We start from the raw sequence: 22,248 nt of genomic DNA on the forward strand, positions 1-22,248 counted from the left end.
ACAAACCGTAGCATACACAGGGAGAAATGCGGACTTTTTCGTATACCCTGCATCAGGGGAATGAAAATACGCTCCCACGGAAGACGGGGAGGAAGACAAGGTACCCCTGGGGAAGGCAAGGAACGGCGAGAATGAAACACACAAATCTCTATAGCTTCGACTTGGCTGAATCTGAAAAGAACTACGCTGTTTCACACATCTTGCCGTACGAAGCGATAGACGAACGTACTGGACGGTGGGTAAGTTTGAAACAAAGCACGGTTTCTGGCTTTTTGGGGTGTGTACTGGAGATTCCTCTCCACACAGCTGAGGTGAAAAGCCTCCCGATTCTTCCGTAGGAAAAATGGTTTTCTGGCTGACGCGCCTATTGGCAGGTGCTATGGTTTCTACTTGCGTTCTCGGAACGCTTCGAGAACACTTTGATTTTTTTACAATTCCGATGGAAAACGTCGCATCGCAATCGTCCGATTTGCCTGCTCGGACAGTTTCCGAAAGTATCCCCCGCCAGCGCAACAGGCACCGCAGTGGCCTCTGCTTTGGGGCAGTGTCTGGCGGCGGCCTCTCTACACAGGCATTCCCTGCGCGCTGTTCACGCATTGCAATGCAGTCCCTGTTAGTACTCAGGTTTTCTGTTTTAGCTTAGCTGTTTTCTGATAGCTTCTCATTACTAGAGAGCACTCGCTCAGCTATTCAAAAACAGGCCTGAACCGCAGATTACACAACGCACCCCAGTCCTTCCCATTCGACAGCGCGAACACTCGTAAACTAGATAAACACTCAGCAATGTCTTTTGCCTACACTCAAATGGCTGTTTAGAAACCACCCAGCGCGCCGGTAGGCCACCCCAACTCAAGAACATGTCAGTTCTGCTAGCGGCTGATGAGCGTATCCTCAATACACGTTCAGTGACAAATTTCTATGAACGAACTCAAGTCTACGCAAAGGCAATGTCACGCTTGCTTAATGGGTGCGAACAGAACTGTCGACGCTCTCTCCGTATGGACGCAGCAATCTTCATCCTTTGCTTATCGGTTCATTCATTCCATGAGCAGGCATATCCTCGTCGTCACATTTGAGTTCCGAATTTTGTTCGGCACATCTTAATCGTCTGTACTGAGTGACTTCCGGGACAATATTCTGCTGTATTCTTCATAAACGGATTTAAGCAAAACTGCAGACACTTCCGCTCCAGTAGCATTGCCGCAAGTGGGATGTTCATTTTCTCTGAAATTGCGACAGATTGGCCAGAGGCTGCGATATTCTATGGTGCCTCCTGCGCCCCCCACTGAGGACGCGGGACGCATGACCCGCCTTTTCTCAGTAACCTCGCAACGGTTACTGTGCCCATGCTCGAAGAAAAGATTTACAAGTTTGGAATATAGCACACCATCCTTTAACACACCTGAGGAGTGACGGAAAAGCGACTACGCGCGGTCGCCTGCAAGGGAAGCTGGAGAGTTTTGTCGCTTTTGGGACAGTTATAATCCACCCTTGGTGTATTTCTGTTTTCGTGCAATGTCATGAAGCTGAACCACGGGCTCTGGAAAGCTTTGGCAAGAAGGCCCGGTACTTGTCCATAATTATCAACAAAACAGGCAATAATGTCCGTAGAAGCGCGACTGCGTGTGTGAGCAGAGCCCTTGACCAGCAGTGACATTTAACACGAATCTTCTGCAACAAGAAAAACACGTTTGATACAGCATGCGGAAACGAAGCTACGGAAACGGCCCAAGTAATCCATAGGTCGACCGAGACGTAGATGCTTCTCACCTACGACTCGAGGAGTTGGTGTGCGCTTTTTTTTAACACCTGGACCATGCACCCACAATGCAGCGGAGTTGGGGAATCCTCTGGATCTCAGTCTTTTCGTTTGAGGGTGTTTAGCGGACATTCGGATGTGGTGACGAGACTGCAGCAAGAATCTGCCTTGGTTCTTCCCTGTGCTTGCCTTCTACTTCGTGCTGAGAAAGAAGTGTTCCGGGGGTGCTGGTCCAGTTGATCGCGGGTGTGAAATGCGTTTTGTCTGGGAAGTGACATCAGCAGAGATCAGACATGTACGGGATCTGAAGGCACAACTCGCTACTGTCCCGATGAACAGAACAGACACCCACTGGCGTGCCGTCCTTACAGCAACTCAGCGCAGACGCGCCGCAGACCAGCGCTCTTGTATGTTGTCCGTCTCCGCACCGCCTGTGTGTTGACCTAGATAGACGTCCAGGCTCCAGAGGATACAGCGAAGACACAGCGAGGCGAACACTGCCGGCAAAAGGGTGTTGCACCAGTTGGCCCAGCCAGGCCTCTCCCTCGCACCTGGTGAACTACGACAGCAGCGCTCACACCGGAGTTTGGCTATCGCATCTCAACACGAGCCCTGAGGCGCAGGCAGAAATCACGCGTCATCGACGCCAGGGAGAGAGCGCGCGGCTTCGCCTGATCGAAGTGAGAGAGCTTCGAGGCCAGAAAGCGCGTTTTTGGTCGACTTAACGGCGCAAGACAACGCATGCATGCTATACTGGGACGCCCGTACTGTTGTGTCGCTTCGCCGAAAGCTGCGAGAGACAAGACCGCTCGCAAAGTATTGCGGCGTCTCCCAGACCAGCAAATTCGCCAGCACAGAGAACCGCTTGGGGAATGTTCTATCATAAGAACGCCTGCTTGAGACAGAGCGTCTTCTCCAAGTAGTAAACTGACGGATTTACTCAAGTCTGGCGACCCAAAGCGACAGCGAAACTTGACGTCCCCCACGCATGCACGGCATGCACTCAAACTGTTCCACGGGGGGAGGCAGATGCACATGGAGAAAAAGCGACGCTTTCGCGTATGCGATGCATGTACCGTTTGGCCGCTCTCGAACAGAGTATACGCCTCTCTTCGTTGGCTCGCCCCAATTCGCTATGCGGCGTCGAAACTGAACTGCTGCGGACTCCTCGTGCACGCTTTACCGTGCACCGGCGACGTCTTTGTGCAGTGCAGAATCCGACGAAGGAAATAGCCGAGCCGACAGCGCAGTCTCGAGCCTGTTTTGGAGAGAAGTCGAACTGTATCCCCGGACCTTTTGAAGGCGGTTCTGCAGGGCTGGAGCGCTTTGGCCTCCAAATGCGATCTGCTTTAGCCATATATCAGGGTGTCCACGACGCGCTTCCTGTGCTGCCTTTGCCACAGAAACAAACTGCTCGAGGAGACTCTTTTTTTTCTTCTTTCGGGGCTTTTTTCTCCCCTCTTCATGCACGACAGGTGTATCCGGTCCCGAGGCGTTGCCAAAGTCCAGGTTTCGTTTTCCCCTTTCTTTTTTGACGTCTTGCATCGACCCTCGTCCGTTTGCCGTCTCTTCTTGCTTCCCTCGCTTCTTCAGAGCTTCCCCGGTGTTTCTCCACAAACTTCCCTGTTGACGCGTTGCCCAACACCGCCGAAGCTCGCCCAGTGACCGCCTTGCTACGGGAATCCTTCCTGCGACAAGCGCACCCACTTCCGGCGAAACACATGCACTCTCTCGGACACCCGAGACGACGCATGGATCCTCTTCACATGGACAAAACTGGTTCTGAGAAGGATCTGCGCCGCCTTTGCCGGATTCCCTCGCACAGACACGCCCACACATTCCCTGTAAAACCCGTTTCTAGCACGGGCCGACTCTGACAAGACCACCTTACCCTACACGCCTATATATATATATGTATATATATATATATATATATGTATATAGATATACACATATATGTGTATATATGCATATTGATATATACGCGTCTGCGCTTGCTGGAGTGCTTCATGGACATGTAGAAACTGTATGCAAACGTGTTGGATCCTTCGAGGGAAACGCAGGTCTGTTCGTTCGGTGTGAACGCGACTTTTTCCCGTGAGAGACTTTTTTTTCTTCGCGGAAGCCTCCACGGTATGCGGCGACCGACTCCACGGCGGTCTCGCCCGCCCTTGTACCGGCGGGGCCGAGGCCCCTGACAGGCACTTTTCCGTGCCCAAAGCGAGGGCTGTTGTGTCATTCGCTTGTCTCTTTCGTTTCTTTCTCTTTTTTTTCTCTTGTCAAAACCGCTCCTTCGCCTTTTTCTCTCTTTTGATCAAGCACCCTTCTCCGCTGCGTCCTCGTGTCTCGCTTTCCTGGCTTCCTTCCTCCCCGCCTCCTCCCTTGCTTTTTCCCCTCTCGTTCCAACTGTGTGTATCCCCTTCCCTTCTCACTCTCGGCCGAGCGTCTTTTGTCTGTGCGTCTCTTGTCGGGTCCGTCCTCCAAAGGAGGCGCTCCGGTTCGCGTTCTCGACCGGGGTTTCGCCGAGAAGCGTTGATCTTCCGAGAAGACTCATCGTGTCTCCTTGCCTTCCACTTTTGTCTGCTTCGCTAGCAAGGATGGTACTCGCCCTAGACGGCGCAGCATCGACAGGGCTGTCTGCCGACGCGGCGAGCGCTGGAAAACGCGAGGGAGAAGGAAAGAGTGGAAGGCTCGAGGGAGGGATAAACAGGGACAGAGAGGGAGGCGCAGAAGGCGAGGGAGGCCAAAGGCCCGAACGAGAGGCTGACAGAGAGAGCCTCATTCTCGTGGCGTACGATATGTTTCCCGAACTCCAAGAGCTTCAACTGCAGGAGAGGTAATCCGTGAACCATGCAAGGGACCTACCAGAAGACCCGTAAAACGACGAAAGCGAAGAGCCACGTGGAAGACGGATTGACGCTGGCCTTCACTTCTCGCTCCTCCCACCTCGCGTTTTGTTTTTCTTTCCTCGAGACGACACTCGCCTGCCGAGGCCCGACAGCCACACATGCACTGGGGATGCGTATGTAGCTGCGCTTGGTTCTCATGCGTAAATGCGCTTGTGCATATGATCGTTTGGACGCTTCGGGTCTTGTTTCATCGTGTCTTCGCTGCTGTCGCCTTGGGCTTCTCTGTCTCCTGTCTCCCAGAGTTGTGGCTGTTCAGCCTTACCGCCGCCGTCTCTTTCGAGTTGTCCTTCTCTGGACTTTCGGCTGTCTCTCCGGCGGCGTGCTGCTTCTTTTCTCGCTCTGGTTCCATCGATGGACTTTCCGGTGGACACACAGGAAATGCTTTCTTCACGAGGCCACGCATCTTCGCCTGGCCACCGCTGACGGTGGAAAACAGTAAGCGAACAACACAAAAAAGACGCAAAAATGCGACTGGTGCTGACCTCTCCATCACCCAGCCTCTCGCGTCAGTGTCCCGCCCACCGTTCGGCCTATCTATCTATCTATCTATCTATCTATCTATCTATCTATCTATCTATATCTATTTATCTATCTATCTATCTATCTATCTATCTATCTCCATTCGCACACGTGTGTGTCCATCAACACCATCGGATTCCGGATTTCTCGTTCTGCGGCTGGCGCTGCCGCAATCAGTGCATGCACTCATCTCTGTTGCCTTTGCTTTCGGATGTTCCTTCCCTATCTGTTGTATAAGGCTCCAATATTCCATCTTCTATCTTCCGCGACGACTCTGTCTCTTCTGTTCCTTTCTCTCCTCAGTCCTTTCTCGTGCTTTTTGAACGCTCTGCCTGGGGCTTGTTTCTCTGGAGTCTAGCTTCAGTAGTTTTTTCTGGTTGGTATTGCACGCCTTTTTCTGGCCTGTTCATCCTGTCTCTTTTATTTCCTCGGGTCTCGTGTGCAGCGAAGTGAAGGTAACGCGCGTTCCTTTCTCGCGCGCTCTCGTCAACGCCGTCTCCTCTACAGGAGCGAGGAAGCGAAAGAAGCCCGCAGAGGCAACTACCCGCGCAGGCCTCGACGGGTGCCCGGCAGCGACGCGGTCGAACGCGCCAGAAACCGAGACGCCGGACCACCGTGGAGACGCGAGGCCGTGTTCACACGCGAGGCCGAGAGACAGCGAAGCGGAGGAAGAGAAGCCGACTCTCGAGGAGAGGAAGGAATCGCCCTGTGCTCTCCACAGCGGCTCTCTTATACCCAGGCCTGCTCATCGATGCGACGAGGACGACAGTGGCGAGGACGCCGGACGCGATGTGGAGACTCCCCACGCGTGGGTCTGGATGTTTGAGTACAGATTCATTCGCTATATCCTCGAGGCCCCGGTCGGCGATGGAAATCGCTACGCAGGGTAGGTCCGCCGCACGGATCCCCGACTGCGCTTTGCCGCGGTGTCCTCGTTCCTCGTCCTCTCAGCGCAGCCTCGTGAGCGCGCTGTACAGACGTCGCGCCTCGCATGCGTTGGCCCGCCTCCAGAGATCGACTCGACTTTTTGGAAGCGTATTTGCATGCACCCAGGCGCGAATCTAGTCTTGCATGTGTGCATGCGTCTGCGAGCCTTCTTTTGTCTATGCAAACACATCGTGCGCCTTTTGGGCCGCCTGGACTCGTGTTGTGGGCCCTTTCGTTTCGCGTTGCTGCCCCGACTGTGGCTTCGTCCCTCAACCGTTTTTTGGCTGGCGGTCGTTGCCTTGTGCAGTCCGCTTCCGACTTCCTCGACCTTCAAACCCCTCGTTTACAATGTCTGCTTCCCGCCGGACAAGCTGCGGAGACAGTTTCTCCGCTCCCCGCCGAGCCTTGACCTCGTGCGCCTGAGACGGGACCTGTTTGGGAGCAGTTTGATTCGCGTCCAAGTCCCGTCTCTCGCCGCCTTCATTCTCAAAGACGTCGTGCACCCCTTCTACATCTTCCAGCTCTTGGCCGTCGGTCTCTGGTTCGTTGACGACTATGTCCAGTACGCCGTCGCAATTCTCCTCATCACTTCCATATCCACCGTCGCGGAATGCTCGCAAGCGAGGTATAAACCAGCATGAAGAGACACGAGCCGTCGCGCGCGCGCGTGGTGGGAACTCCACCCCGACTCCTCCGGTTCTGGGGCCTGCGATCCATACGAGATGCAGATATTTGCCTTCAGCTCTTGTCTTCTGTCGTCGATCTTTATCGCTCTCTCTTCATCTCTCCGTAACTCTATCTCTACCACTCGGCATCTCTACCTGTCGTTGTCTCTCTCTATCTCTGTTTATCGCTCTCCACCTCCTTTCGTCTCTTCTGTCTCTATCTTGCTCTCTACCTGTCTATCCTGTTTACCTTTCTCTCTCTTTGTGTTTATCTGTTCCGCGTGGATACATGTGTATTCTTTCCCTCTGCATCCACACACACATGTATAGAGATATATACATGACGTGTGTTGAAATGTGTGCGCTTGCATTTGCGGAGAGACATGCGTTCTGTTAGATGAGCTTCGCCGCACTCGAGATTGTCGTGTCTGGGGGAACGAAACGTTCAAGAAGTTCTTCCTCTCCTTGATCCATGTCAGTTTCTTTCGCCTGTATAGGCGAGAGAAGTTCCTGCTTGTGGGGGTCGGAAGCAGCGCGCCTCGTGTCTGTCTTTTTTCTCCCTTTCTCGTTCTGTCTTGGGCGTTTCTCCCCAAAACTTCTCCTCCCATTGGATCTCCTTTTCCCCTTGTTTTTTCCACCTCCTCGTCTTTTTGTCTCCGTCGTCTTCTCGGTTATTGTTTTTCCATCTTTCCTTTCCGCTCGTCCGTCAGGCACAACTTGCTTCGCCTTCGAGATCTCGCTGCCCAGCGTTGCTCCGTCGCAGCCTACCGAACGACTTGGGTGAAAGAGAAGTTCTCTTTCGGAGATGGAGGCGCGCATGCAGAACGCGACAGACAGAGAGAGGGCGAGGAGAAGACCGGCCGGCCTACGCTCCCAGAGAAGGGGAAATCGGCGTCCACGAAGGAAGTGGACGAGGAAGGAGAGAACGCACAGGGAATGGAGGAGAGTGAGGGAGGCATTTGGACCGCAGCGGAGAACACTGTTCGTAGCGCGCGTGCTGACGAGATAAGACACACGAGAAGGGTGTCGAGAGAGGAGATCGACTCTGCTGACCTCGTTGTGGGGGACATCTTCGAAGTCACGATTGGCATGGTTCTCCCCTGCGACGCCATCGTTTTACGAGGGACGGTGAGAAGAACGCTGCCGCCTTTTTTCGTTCTTCCGCAGATTCGCTTTTCTGCCGCGTGTCTACATGGACTTTGATTTCTCGTGAAACGTCAATGCCCGTGCCTTCCCACACCGGGTGTCTGCGGGCTCCTCTCCCCCGGCCCACTGTCGTCTTTCCTCTCTGTTTCCTTTTTTCGCCGCGTGTTGGTGTCTCCTCACCCGCCTTGCGTCGTTTTCCGCCTCGCGTCTCCCTTTTGCCTTCCAGCGACGGGCGGTGTTTTCTTCACTTTTTTCTCGGCTCTTCTCTGTGACGCCTGCTTCCACCCTTTTCTTCGCCCCTTCCCTCTTTTGTGGTTGCGTTCTCCGCTCCTTCTTCTCGGCTCTTCTTCCTGAGCGGATTTGTTCTTTTGAAGTTCCGACCCTTCCCTTTGCAGATCGTGGTGACTGAGAGCTGTTTGACTGGCGAGAGCTTTCCCATCATCAAAACTCCGCTGCCCGAGGCCCGCGCCCACGGAGAGGGAGACGAAGAGACGGGACTCAACCTCGAGCAGGTACGGCGAGGCCGACGAGCCGTTTCCCTGATTCGCCTTTCCAGTCACCGGGAAACAAAGGCGCTCGAATCCTAGGCACAACGGCACCTCCACACTCGTGCAGCTCTCTGACACTCTCGTCACTTTCTTCCGCACTCGTAGATATATATATATATATATGTATATATATATGTATATGTATATGTATGTATATATGTATGTATATATATGTACATCTGTTTACATATATCTATATATATATATATATATAGGTATATATATATATATATATATATATATATATATATAGGTATTATCTCTTTGTGCGTGTGTGCATGCAGAGGTGTGTGAGTCGAAGGGTCTGTTCTGTGCATGCGCCAGGGACTGCGACATGGGTCTGAGTTCTTTCTTGATTCGGGGTGTCGGTCGTGCTCTCTTCTCTCCTGTGCTGCCCTCTTCACTGCCTTTTCAGGCTGCCAAACATCAACTGTTTGCCGGCACTACAGTCCTCTCGGTCAGGGCGCCGTCGGTCTCCTCTTCTGTTGAGTCGCCCACGGCTGCTCCGAGGGCTCTGGCGGCAGTTTGCCGCGTGGGCTATGCGACGGCTCAGGGACGAACTTTCCGAAGACTCCTATTTCCCTCAGCCGTCCGAATCGACTTCGAGAAAGGTCAGCCTCGCGTGTTCCGGAGACGCGCACTTGATTCCCCATGCATGCGCCCCGGGGGGCTGTAGAGTGGCGCACGACGCTGCCAATAAACAAGGGCGGACCGAGGAGTGGGCGACCTCTCCGGATGCAAATACGCATTTATATGCAAAAAACAATATCTGCTGTATGCAGATACTAGTCTGTATATTCATGTACATAAATAAATATATAAATATATATATATATATATATATATATACTTGTGCAAATATGCGTAGTTCGACTCCCCTGAACTGAGGACGCACACCAACGAGGACAGGCGGGGCCCGCGGGAGGGACGCAGGTGGAGACAGAGAGGCGAGGCGCGTGCGAAGGCGAAACTGGGACCGACGGGGTCAGGGTTTATGTTTTTCTATACATATATGTGCATATATTGGACATCTATTGGACGCATGCTTTTGAGCGTGTAATCAAGAGGAAAGATGTGTATCTCGCGACCAGCTGGGGAAGGGCTATCACCACGTGCCTGCAAAAGATGTGGATGCAAATGGCTGCAGAAGTTTGGTTTGAGGTTTTATCACTGTCGCCGCACGGGCAAATACCCCTCTCTTCAAATAGTATTATCCTCAACATAAAGACGCACGCAGGGTTGCGTATATTGAGCGTGCGTGAGTGGCGAGTGTAAACCTGTTTTGCAGGTGCGTTGATCTCCGTTTTGTGTTACGTCTCTTCTTTCCTCAAGCGTCCATTGGCGAGCTTTTGGGTCTGTCTTTTTTCGCCGCTCTGGCGCTTCAGATGCTCTCAGGTTCGTGGCCATTTTGGCTGTCTTGGCGGCCGTTGGGGGCGCCTTCACGCTGGTCATCTCGCTGCTCCACCGTCTCCCAACAACGGAAATTTTTTTCCGCGTTTTCGATCTTTTCACCGCCGCCGTTCCGCCTGCTCTCCCAGCCTCGATGAGCGTCGGTCTCTCCGTCGCTGTGACCAGGTACCGCTTTTCCGTCGCCGCGCGTTTTTTCCAGCTTGCTTTGCATTTGCGCCCCCATCCCAGTTTGCTCCAATGCGCAAGGACGCGGCCTTTTGAGGGCTCTCTCTCCTCTCTGTTTTTGGACCCGCTGCGTGTGCCATACTCTGTCCTTTCCAAATGCACACACTTCCTCCGCGCCTCGAGGTCCTTCCTCTCTGTACTCTCTCATGTCGCCCCTACCTCTGCCGTCTCTTCTCTCTCTTCTCTCTTCTTCTTCTTCTTGTGTATGTCTTCTCTCCTTTCTTCCTGGTGTATTTCTTCTCTCTTTCTTTCTGGTGTATTTCTTCTCTTTTTTTTTGCGAATCTGGGTATCTGCAGCGTTCCCCCTGTCACACACTCTGTCTTGTTTTCGCCTTCGTTCTGTGCAGGCTGTACTCGCTCTACCGAGTCTACTGCACGGCGCCGGCGCGTCTCAGCCTGGGCGGGTACGTGCGTTGTCTCTGCTTCGACAAGACGGGGACGCTGACCGAAGAGGGCGTCGGGATGGCAGCCTTCTTGCCGGCCTGCCATTGCGCTTCGCGTAGCTCGCTGTCTCAGGAGAAGACCCGTCCGGCGGAGTCCCCGCAAACCGAGGCGCGCCTCGCGTCCCCGGCCTCGCCGCGCTCGCTGCATGCACGCTCTGCTGCGCGAGAAAGAAGGTCTCCCTTTTTCCTCCCCCTCATCTCGCCGCGTGGCCTGTGGACCCGAGGCGCCCGAGAGAGAACGCGCGACGCCGCTTTCGCCTCGCCCGCATGCGCGTGCCTGAAATATTCCACGCAGTGCATGAGCGCCTGCCACTCGCTCCTTCGTGTGGGCGGAGAAGTTGCAGGCGATCCTCTCGAGCTCCAGATGCTAACCCACACCAAGTGGCTGCTGCTCGACAGCCAAGGGAGTGAACACCCAGAGGGAGAATCAAAAAGAGAGAGATCCAGAGAAACAAAAGAAGAAAGCGAAGAACGCAAAGAGAGAGAAGGGAAAGAAGAGAGAGAAGAAAGAGACACGAGAGAAGGGAGAGAATCTGCGGAAGAGACGCGTGGAGGGAGCAAGGCAGGGTGGCGAGGAGAGGGAAGCCAAGTTTCGGGCACAGAGCTTGCGACCGCTTCGGCTGTCTCCGTGCCTTACTCAAGAGGCGAAGGACAGGAACGCGAGACGGACTTGCGTCTGTACGGAGACGATGGAACGGAGAGAGGAGAGGAGACGGGAAACGAGAACCCCCCCGGATTTCCAAGAAGAGACTCCGTTGTCGTCGGTGTCCCCGATGAAGAACATGCAGCCTTTCAGCAGCTGCAGAGAGGGCTGCCGGGAGGCGGCGAGATTCCGGGTTTGACGTTCATGCTGCCGCCGGACCCGCTGGCTGAGAACAAGCGCTCTTTGGTGAGGCTGCGAAACCTTCCGTAAAGCTGTGACGCACGACCGAGCGTTTCAAAGTTAACGACCACTGAGGACGCTACAGGACACTGCGTATCCTTCGGCTCAACATCGACATGCATGCACATGCAGCCACGCCCATTTCTACGGCTGTTTTGTCACACTTGTGGTACTACTCCGAGTATATACACGCACATACACATGCGTGAGTATTCGTATCGATGGAGGCCTGTCGTCATCGACCTTTATCCATATCCATCGAGCTGTATCTCTCTATCTCTATCTGTCTATCTCTCTGTACATATCGGCATGCATGCATATGCATGCAACCTAGAAGGAGTGGGTTTTTCTCTCTCAGAGGCGCGGCCCTTTCGCCTGACGGGTTTTAAAGCGCATGGCTCGTCTGGCGCTTTGTTTGTTCACTTTCTCGTTTTCCTTTTCCTGCTTGAAAAACGGTCATCTCGTTCTGTGCATGCATGCACTCCGCGCACGCTGTCTTTGCGTTTTTTTCAGAGAGGCGCTCTGGCGATTGTGAGGCGATTCGACTTTGACGCTTCTCTGCAGCGCATGAGTGTGATTGCTGTAGACACCGACACTCGCGCTTACTTTGTAAGTTCCCTCTCTCCCTTTCCCCGCTTTCCTTTGCTTTGCATGCCTCTTTACACGCTTCGATGGCCTTGTACACGTCCCGTCGATTTCTGTCTGCCTCCACTCCTATCTCGACATCGCTCTCTGCATTTGTTTCTCCATCTACCTGCAGGTATGCTTCGTGTGCTTCGATCCACATTCAGCTGTCTACCGTGCTCGTCTCTTCCCCCTGTTTCCCTTCCACATTCCCTTCATTCCCCTCCTTTCTCCCTCTCTTCGGTTTTGGCCGCTGGAAGAAATTCTAGTGCGATTTTTGTAATGGGGACACAGCTAAAAATCCAATCTATGCTCTGCCTTTCGACTATACGCTGGACATCACTATACTTGGTGCGCTTATCCTGAGGGTCATGAAACGCACAATTTAACTTTTTCTTCCCTGCCGCCCGTTCCCGATCTCTGAGCTTTTCTCGCTTCCTTCTCGTCTTTTTCGGCCCTTCCTTAGTATCTCTACCTCCCTCTTCCTTTCGTCTTCTGCCTTCTCTCCATCCTTTTCTCTCTGTTCTTTCTTCTTCCCCTTTCCAGGTTTATTGCAAAGGCAGCACGGAGGTGATTCGCACGCTGTGCGACCGTCGAACCCTACCTGCGGATTTGGAGGAAAAGCTCCAACGCTTCTCAGCGTCGGGCTATCGGTGAGTCTCCGGCGCCGCTTGAAATCTCCCGATGCTTTCGACTTCCACTTTTTCATTTCCCCCTGGCTCGATGAGGGTCTATTTTTCCTCGTTCGTTCTCACCACTCGCTTCCTCTTTGCTCTCTCTTCTCGCGTTGCGATCCTTTCTCGCACTGCTCGGTTGCCTCTCCGAATCTTCGTACTCCTCGTCTTTCTATCGCTCCCGTCTCGCCCCTCGCCCTTCTGTCACTTGTCCTTGTTCTCGCTTTTCCCTCCCGCTCCAGAGTCATTGCTCTTGCTGGTCGGCGCCTCCGCCCGCCGTCTCCACCTTCTTCTCCACCTTCTTCTCCACCGTCTCCACCGTCGTCTCCTCTCTCTTCTTCCCTCGCGTGGTTCGCTCGGCATGTGTCGCGCGAAGCAGCGGAGAGGAACCTGACTTTCCTCGGCCTCGCGCTGTTCACCAACAAGTTGAAAGACGAGACGCGGGATGTCATTTCGACGCTGCGGCGGGCGCAGTGCACGGTTAGAATTGCGACGGGAGACCACGCCCTCACCTCCATCGCCGTCGCTCGCCAGTGCGGCCTTCTGGGCGCATCTGCGCCTCCGACGGAGAGGCGGGAGAAGAGACAAGGGCGACCGAGGCGGAGAGCTGTGGGCTCGAGCGACGTCGGCGAGGAGACAGACACTGGTGCCCAGACTGGCCAGAGAGGGGAGGCGAAAGGGGGGATGCGCGGAGGCGTCGCCGCGCTCTTCTGTGGCAGTCCGAGAGACAGCGTGACAGGCGAAGGCCTCGACAGCGATGCGAAGAGAAGGTGGGGAGGAGACGCACACAGGATCCCCGCGCAGACAGGTCCTCGCGACGACCGCGGAGACACCGTGCCCGACCTCTCACGAGAAAAGAAAAGATGCACGCCGGCCGGCTCGCCTGGTCGCGCGTCGCCGCGCAGTCTCTGGAACTGGCTGCGGGGACTCCAGAGGAGATCGGGCAGAGACGTCTTCCCTGAAGAGCTCGAAACTCGCCTGCTGGAGTCGGCGCGAGCAGAAGAAGAGACAGTCGCCTCGTCTTTTTGGCACGAAGAAGAAGGGGACGCAGAGACAGAGCCCCAGGAAGAAGGGCGAAACGCGGCGTCAGCTTGTAGGAGAGAAGAGAGCGAAGAAGGACGAGAAGACACAGTCCATCTCGCCGCAAAGGAAGATTCAATCCGGGTGGTTGTCTGCCCAGCCGAGGAGCCCGAGGGGGGCGAAACGGAGAGAGGCGAAACGGAGGAGAGCGGAAGACACGGAGGCGGGTTCAGCTTCAGGAGCTCGCAAGAGTTGAAGAGTCGACGCTTCTCCCACGCGGCAAGCCGAGACCGAGACGAAGCGTACGCGGATGAAGAGGAGACAGAAGACGAAAAACGCCGATGGAGACCAGACGAAGCGGAAGAAGCGGACGAAGAAGAGGAAGAGAAAGGGTAAGTGCGCGCAAGTGTGTTGCTGAATCCTGGTGACAGGAAGTGGGAGAAGAAGAGCACAGACGGCGGGGGAGGCCTCTAGGGTGGCAAACCGGCGAGGAAAAGAGGCAGGGGAGGGAAAAGACCCGCGCAGGAACGAAGGCGCGCACGGGGTTTCCAGATAGCTCTCTCGGGGAGGGAACGGAAGCAGGGAAAGGCCAGCGACGGACAGCCGGAAAGTGAAGGAGAAAGCGAAGAGGAGGGTGTACGTTCCAGGTGGCGAGCCCACGAGCGAAGTTGGAGGCACATGTTGGACGCGCTGATTCCAGATCAACGCCTGTTTTTCAGCCACGCGATTCGTTCGCATTCTTAAACCCGATACACCTTCGTTTCCACTGTGGCGCCCTCTGTGTCGCGTTGTGTCTCCGTCTCCTTGCCTCCGCAGCGCACCGGTTATCATTGTGGGAGACGTGTACAGAACGGACGACGACGAGAATCACGTCGGCGGGCCGGAGTACTTGGTGTGGACTTTGTTTCCCGACGCGCATGTGACCCGGGAGAGTTTGGAGACTCTTCCCACTTCTCGCGCTGAGGGAGACGACGCGTCGAGTTCCTCGCGGTGTTCTCCCTCTCGTTCTTTTTCGAGTTCTCGCGGCCGAGGCAGCGTGGCTTCGCCCTCTTCTCTCCCTGCGGCAGCGCCTCAGTCCTCGTGCGATCTCCGCGAGCTTCTCGCGACGCTGCCGGACATTCGCTCCGCCTCGCTGGTTGTCACGGGTCGAGCCTTCCGGCACCTCAAGCGCCTGCAGACTCTCACGCACTTTCCGTATGTGGAGGAGTGCGACCAGATGATCGAGCGCGTGCGGAGACACCAGCAGGAGATCCAGATGGCGCACCAGGGACAGCGCGAGGACGCCGAGGAAGACGGCGAGGGAGGAGAAGAAACAGGCCGAGGAAGAGAAGAAGGGCGGTCGGCGGGTGAGATGGAGAATCTGGGGTTTTTGTCGGCGTGTCGAAGGCGGCGAAACGACGAGAGAGGGAGGCGACGCGCAGCGGTCAAAAGAGAAGACAGTGGCGAGGGACGAGGCGCGTACCGCCCACCAGAGCTTCACTGCGCCTCGCTGTACGGGCACGGGGCCCGGGACAGGGAAGGAGAGGACGAGCGCAGAACTCCCAGAACAAAGAGAGAAAGAGATGGAGAGGCGCGCGATGAAGAGACGGTGGCCATCGACCTGCACCACGCTTGTGAACGCGAAGCACGCGGACCTTGTTCTCTCTCTCCGCCGCTGTCTGCCGCGCCTCCGAGCTTCCCCAGGCACAGCGTCTCGCGCCCAACAGGGGCCCATCTGGCGTGGGAGTGCGACGCCGAGAAAGAATGCGTGCGCTTCAGTCCTGGAGCTCCATCTCCTGCGTTGCCTTCTTCGCCTTCTCCATCTTCTCCAACTCTTGCTTCTTCTATCTACGCCTCCGTCGGCGTTGCTGACAAACAGGCGAGACGGTTGCTGTCGCTTCTTCCTGGACCGATGCGGCCAGTGCGGGGCGGAAGATTGCCAGGGCGCAAGAGAGGAAAAGAAGAAGAAGGCGAGCACGCGGACGTCGAGACGGGAGCGGAGGAGTCGCTGTGGGAGGAAGACGAAGACCTCTATTTCTCTTTTAGCGAGACAACACGAGACGCTCCGCGAGAACCCGCCGCCATCCGCGAGAACTCTGAGCCGAGTTGCGCATCTGCCCGTCTCGGGGCTTCCGCGGTGCCGCGCGCGCGCATCTTCAGAGGGCCTTCGGGCCCGCAGCTCGCCTCGTCGCCCCTCCTCGCAGCCGCAGACTCCGTCTTTCCCCGCCTGTCGCTCCCGCCGGCGCCGACGCCCGTGGTGTCGCCGCTGCTGGCCCCGAGCGCGGGGCCGGGGGCGAGCCGCCGAGGCGAGAAGGCGGGCGCTGCGGCTCGCGGACGGGGGTTGGGCTCGGAGGCAGGCCTGTTTTCGTCGCCTCTCGCGTTTCCGCGCGCCTCCCGCCGGGGGAAAGGCCTGTTGAGCGGTCGGGGGTTGGACGGAGGCAGACGCAGGCGACAGAGCGCCGCGCCGTTCTCTGGAATCGACGTTTTCCTCGAAACCAGCGAGGGGTTTCCATCCTGTGCCGCCGACGCGGAAGGTCAGAGACCGGCGGGGTGGGGGAGCGCGCGCCGCGAACGCGAACGGCACAGGCGAGGCAGGCCTGTCCACTTTTTCGCCAGCAGCAGCGAGAGTGAAATCGCAGACGGAGACGAAGGGCGCGAGCCGCACGCGCCCTGCCAAAGGGGAGACCAGCGGAGAGAGGATCTGCGCGACTCCAAGTTCTTCTCCTTCCTCAAGTGGCCGTTCTTCCGGCGAAAAGGCGACTCCGCGCGAAGGACCGAGGGCGACTTGGCGGCGCGCAGTGACCGGGGCCTGCCGTCCCTAAGCGGGCCGCGTCGGGGCAGCTCGGGGCGCGTGGCGAGGCGAGGGGACGGGCGAGATCAAGAGACACTTTCTGTGGGGCGCAGACGAGCTGCGCGGCGAGACATGCGAGGCGACCTCGCGGGCGACGCCGCGGGGCGAGCCCCGTCGGCTGTTGCGGCGTTTGAGTCGGGCGCGGAGCGAGAGAGCGACGGGAGAGAAGAAAGGAGAAAAGAGCAGAGACGACGAGACGAGCAACAGCTGCGGACGGTCGTGGAGGCTCTCATGTTTCCAGGCGTCGCCGAGTCTCTTATGCGACAGCAGCAGGAACGAGGGGACACCTGTCGACCGCTGCGAACCAGATCCCGCGGGCTTGTCTCTGTTTCGCGAGGGCCGCGCCGCTGCTCCTGTGGCGGCGACGGAGAAGGCGAGAAGGAGAGACAGAAGCAAAGAAAGGCATCTCGGCGGGGAAGGACGCAGAGCGCCACGAAGGATCGAAGAGCCAGGATACGCTCGGTGTCTCTCAGACGAAGACCCGAGACCCGGGACAGAAATAAGGAAGGAAGTTGTCCGCCCACGGAGACCGGCAGGCGCGAGCAGAACGCGGAGCGCGAAACAACCGCAGGTGGGCGACGCAAGGTTGAGGGAGAAACTTCTGGAGAAGAGAAGGCTTCGTCGTGCTCGTTCTTCTCGTCAACTCCCGCGCCGAGTCCGCTCCCGCCAGCGGGCACGGCGTCTCCCCTGCAGTTCGCTTCGCCCCGCGCGTTCGATGCTTCCTCTCTCTCACTGCGCGCCCTAGGTGCGAAACCAACGAAAGAACGTGCAGGGAGGACAGAGGAAGGAAAACAGGCAGAACGGACACAGCAAAGAGAAGACCGCAGAGAAGACGGAGAAGAGAGAGAAAACAACGTAGAAGAGAGAGAAGAAGAGAGAGAAGACAACTTGGAAGAGAGAGAAGACAACTTAGAGGAGAGAGCAGAGAGTTTGATGGCTTCCCGCCGGATGTCGTCTTCATCTCTGCCTGTGGATTATTTGCCAGGGTCGGAGGCCCTCGTGTGTTTTGTCCAGCAAGAGTTGCAAAAACACCAGGCGTATCACCATGTGTTCTCTCCGGGAGAGTATTTTCCGATCAAGGAGCGGAGCGACTTGCCGCCGCTGTCCCGCGTCGACTGTTTCCCGTCCGTTTTCCAGCTGGCGGAGCAGGAGCGGGGCGAGCAGGCCTCGTCCCTCGCTCCGCGACTCCCCTCCGACGAGGAGAGCGGTTTTGGGGACACCTTCTTCGATCTCCTGGCCTCACAGCTGCCGAAGGCCGAAGAAGAAGAAGCCGCAGTCGTCGCCACTGCGTCTGCGCTCCTCAATCTCCCAGCGACTTTCGACTCCGGCCAGCCGCAGTCGCCGCGCAGAACGCTCGAGTCGCCCCCCTGCAGCGTCTCAGCCGCCAGCCTCGAGGCGACGGAGACAGAGAGACAGAGACGGGGGGCAAGCGCGGACCGCTCGCGGCTGAAGGCGCGCACAGAGAGGGAGACCCCGGGCGACGAGGGGCGTCCGGGGACAGAATCCCGGGGCGCGTCTGAAGAGCGGAGCCGCCGCGGAGATTTCGCGCTGCGAGGAGACGCGTGCGGGCGATGCGGGGATTCGCGAGGCTACGCCGGACCAATGCGGAGTGGGGAGCGGGTGAAGACCTCCGCGATTGATGCCAGTGAGGAAGCAGCTGTCGGCAGATCGGCACCGGATGCGCCCGCGGGCGACAAAGCAGAGAAAACTGCGCGCAGCGAACTGGCGACTGAGAAGAGAGGCCGCGTCCCGGGTGGGGCGTTGCGGCCCGCGAAGAAGCTGGAAAAGAACGAGCTTTCGACAGAAGTTTCCTGGGAACTGCGAGAGGTCGAGGAAGCCGCTCAGCAGTTGGAGGGCCGAGAACGTCGCGCTGGAGCACTCGAAACGGGAGGTGCGGCATCGGATGGACGGGCAAGCGGATCGCGGAGAGAAGCGAAGAGAGACGCTGCAACTGTCTCCGGGGACACGACCGAAGACGACCAGCCGAAAGGCACTGGTTCTCGAGGGGACGGAGAGATGTCTCGAACGCCGCGTGACGCGCACACACACGCCTCGCTCTCCGCCTCGAGGCCACCGGTGAATGTGTGGGAAGGCTTGACGCTGCAGCTTCGAGTGTTTCAGAGCCCCCAACCGCGCCCGTCTTTCTACAACCGCTGGAGACTGGGACGAACTAGCGTCGAGGCAGCCCCGCCCTGTGGGGCGCGTGCACCTTCCTCCGGCAGATTCGCGTTTCGCTGTGCTCCGCCCCCTCCGGGCCCTCTGAGCGCTGCGGTGTCTCTGCTGTCTCCTTCGCGGGCTTCAGTCCCTCGCTCTCTCGCCCCAGACGAGGAGGCTGGCGCGTCTTCGCGCGAGGCGACAGGTCACGCCTTCTTCTTCCACATGTCGCTCTACGAATACGTCGTCCGGCAAACAGTCGTGCTGTGCAGGGCGAGTCCGCAAGACAAAGGCGAATTTGTCTCTGCTCTCCAAGAACTCCCGTCCGAGCCGGTCGTCGCCATGTGTGGCGACGGCACGAACGACGCTGTGGCCATCAAGCAGGCAGACGTGGGGGTAAGCCAGCTGCAGCGGGCGGGGCCACGAAACGCGAAAAACGGTCTCGCGTGTGTGCTGAAATCGACAGCGTTGAGGGGTTTTTCAGACCGTTTATACTGTTTTCTTTCCAGTACATTTTCGCTGAGGGATCCAGGGGGAACAAGTCTTTTCTCGTTTTTTTCGCAAAGAGACCGAGAGCCCAAGCGCCGAGGCGCGAGAGCGCGAACGGACAGCGTGAAAGCCGTTCGTAGGGAGGCTTTGCTTTTGCGCACCTCTCGCTTCTCTCGCTTCGCTCCGTTCTCTCCCCCTCTACGACGGAGGCGAAACACGCGTCTCGACACAGACTCGCGCGGTCTCTCCGTGCGCCTCCCTGCGCCAGCAGCCGTGCTGACTTTCTGCCTTCTTCCTGCTCGTTCTCTCATGGCCTGCTTCGGTGCCTCCTTTTCGCATGCAGCTCTCGATCGTTTCCCCCCTGATCCTGGAAGATGCCCCAGTCTCCAGCCACGCGCCGAGTTGGAGTTCTTCTGAGGCAGCGACCGGCCTCGAGCGCAGGCGCCGCGTCCGGGCGGAGACACCCGACCCCTTCTTCTCTGGCGCCGCCTCCCCCGAGGGCGGCGACGCTGTTGCGTCACGACCCAGCGGCGCGTCGCTCGCGTCTTCCTTCTCCGCCGTGTCGCTCTGGGCTGCAGTGCAACTGCTCCGAGAGGGAAGATGCATGATCATGAACAGTTTTAGCACCTTCAAGTTCATTGCCTGCTACTCCGTGCTGCAACTCACCTCCGTCCTTCTCCTCTACGCTCAAGCCGGAAACCTCACCGATTCACAAGTAAACTGTCGCAGTTATGTACATACAGCCACAAACCTGACCCCTCAGGTTGATATATATATATATATATATATATATATGGATGCAAATCTATGTGCATATGCTGGATGCAGAGTGCATATAGAGATGCAACTGCATACGCATATATATATATATATATATATATATATATATATATATATATATATATATACGTGGTGGTGTGTGCAATGGTTTATGCGCTTACATGCACATTCGGGCATATGTGCACAAATACACATTATTCTTGCGCGTTTCTCTCCATTTAGATATACGCGCATCCTTATCTTTATATACATATACATGTATATGGCCATTTGCACATAATAGGTCTTTGTGATATGCAAGGAACCGTTTTTTGAGTACCTGTTTTTTGTCTTTTTTTGCAGTACATGTGGATTGATTTGATCACAATTCTCCCTCTGTCCGTCGCTGTCGCCCGAACGAATGCGGCGGATGTTCTCTCTCACCTCACTCCTCCTCGCAGCCTCGTCTCGGCTCCCGTGCTCGTCTCTCTCCTGGGTCAGGTGCGCGGCACACAGGAAGGCACGTGCGCGGCACACAGGAAGGCACGTGCGCGGCACACAGGAAGGCACGTGCGCGGCACATGCAGTTCGTGCATCTTTCCCTGAGTGCACGGCTCTGAAGAAGTGGAACAAAAAACCAGAACAGGTGGAGGACTGGAGATCTCTTGCTCGTTCTCCATGTGTTTTTTTCTGTGCCCTCGTAAGAGGCGTCGCCCCGTCGCGGTAGAATTCGGCTTCCTTGAGACGTTCAAGATGCCAGTCCTCTAGGTGACGCGATGAGCGAGCTTGCGTGCACTCTGCATGCAACTCGCCGTGTACAAGCTGTGTTTTTCGTCTCTCTCTCACTCTTGCAGATCCTTCTCCACGTCTTCTTCCAGATTTTCGCTCTCATGCACCTGCGGCGCCAGCCTTTCTACGTCCCTTTCGTCCCTCCGAAGACAGGTGAGGCGACTGCCTCGCTTTTGAGACCGACACAAAACTCGGAACGTTGCGGCTTACATGCAGATAAGGAGATTGTGATTAGGCTGTCTAGGAGAGAGTCGCAGGAACTCGCGCGCGCTCTCTATATATATCTCTATATATCTATATATATATCTACATATATATACATATATATATGAATTTGGGGCACGTAGGTGTGTATGAGTGCATGCGTGGTAATACACTTTTCCCCTTTTCCCCTGTCTCCTGTTGCAGTTGACGGAGGAAACAGTTTGTCTGGGATGGAGAATACCGTCGTCTTCCTCATCTCCTCCATGCAGTATGTTTTCTGCTGTGCTTCCTTCACGTCCTCCGGCTTCCCGTGGCGGAAAGGTACACAACAAGCTCGACTAGAAAGTCTCCTACATGCATGCAGATGCACACATATATCCTCTGTGCATACATACACCTAAGCATATATATATATATATATATATATATATATGAATCTGCATATACAAAAGGAGAAAGCTTCACGCGTCGGTATATACATATGTCTGTATTTAGCTGTGTATGTATGTATGTATGTATGTATGCATGTATGTATGTATGTATGTATGTATGTATGTATGTATGTGTGTATGTATGTAACTGTGCGTGTCTAGAGAGGGAAATGACACGTCTGTCGTGGCGTCTGCGGATGTGAGCCGAACGCGTGCACGCGTCTCGTGTCCATGATGATTGTTTCTTAGGATGCACAAATATGCTTTGTTCCGTTCATGGCGGGGTTACTCCCCTCCTATCTCTCCCTTTTTCGCGGAGGGGATGTCCCCTGAACTTCTTTCTGTGTTTGTTTGCCTTTTCGTCTTTCCCCTTTTCGCGCGAGAGAGTTGTCGGCAGCTCAGGGGTTCGGCTCTCTTGGGTGGTCTGTCGCGTCCTTCGTCCGTCATTCTGTCTCACCTTTCCGTCCAGTTTTCTTTCTGTTCTCTGCAGCGATTTGGACAAACCGCCTGTGTTTCTTCGGTATGGGCATGCTTTTGCTTCTGCCGATTCTTCTTCTGCTCTTTACGCCCGCGGATTTCCCTCCGCCGTCTTCGCAGTGTTTCGCGCTCCTGGCGTCCTGGCTGAATCTGCGCGTGGCTTCGATCCCGCGGTTCTACCGGCTCCAGTTGTTACAGCTCGCTTCATGCAACGGAGCGCTCTCGCTCCTCTTTGAGACGATCGTCGTGCAAAAGCTCCTCGAACGGCACGTCGAGGAATCGACGCTCAAAAGCTCGAGGATCAGCAGTGCCCACATTCCAGCAGACCAACGAAGATACACAGTCACCGTTGTGTATCCGTAG

The 22,248-nt window shown here is 56.1% G+C and overlaps 1 protein-coding gene across 1 annotated transcript; it reads left to right on the top strand.

Moving 5' to 3' along the window:
- Positions 1-4,356: 4,356 nt before the first annotated feature.
- On the top strand, positions 4,357-22,248 carry NCLIV_061220 (putative cation-transporting ATPase; the record flags this gene model as incomplete). The annotated part of the gene is made up of 17 exons (XM_003885675.1): positions 4,357-4,595; positions 5,633-6,073; positions 6,422-6,676; positions 7,490-7,907; positions 8,321-8,437; positions 8,889-9,084; positions 9,859-10,048; positions 10,456-11,440; positions 11,948-12,043; positions 12,605-12,711; positions 12,975-14,144; positions 14,569-19,132; positions 19,569-19,940; positions 20,348-20,485; positions 20,839-20,926; positions 21,182-21,298; positions 21,899-22,248. The coding sequence occupies 17 exons, from the start codon at positions 4,357-4,359 to the stop codon at positions 22,246-22,248; spliced, it is 9,843 nt and encodes a 3,280-aa protein (XP_003885724.1).

This window comes from Neospora caninum, chromosome XII (genome assembly GCF_000208865.1).
Source record: "Neospora caninum Liverpool complete genome, chromosome XII".
NCBI lineage: Eukaryota > Apicomplexa > Conoidasida > Eucoccidiorida > Sarcocystidae > Neospora > Neospora caninum.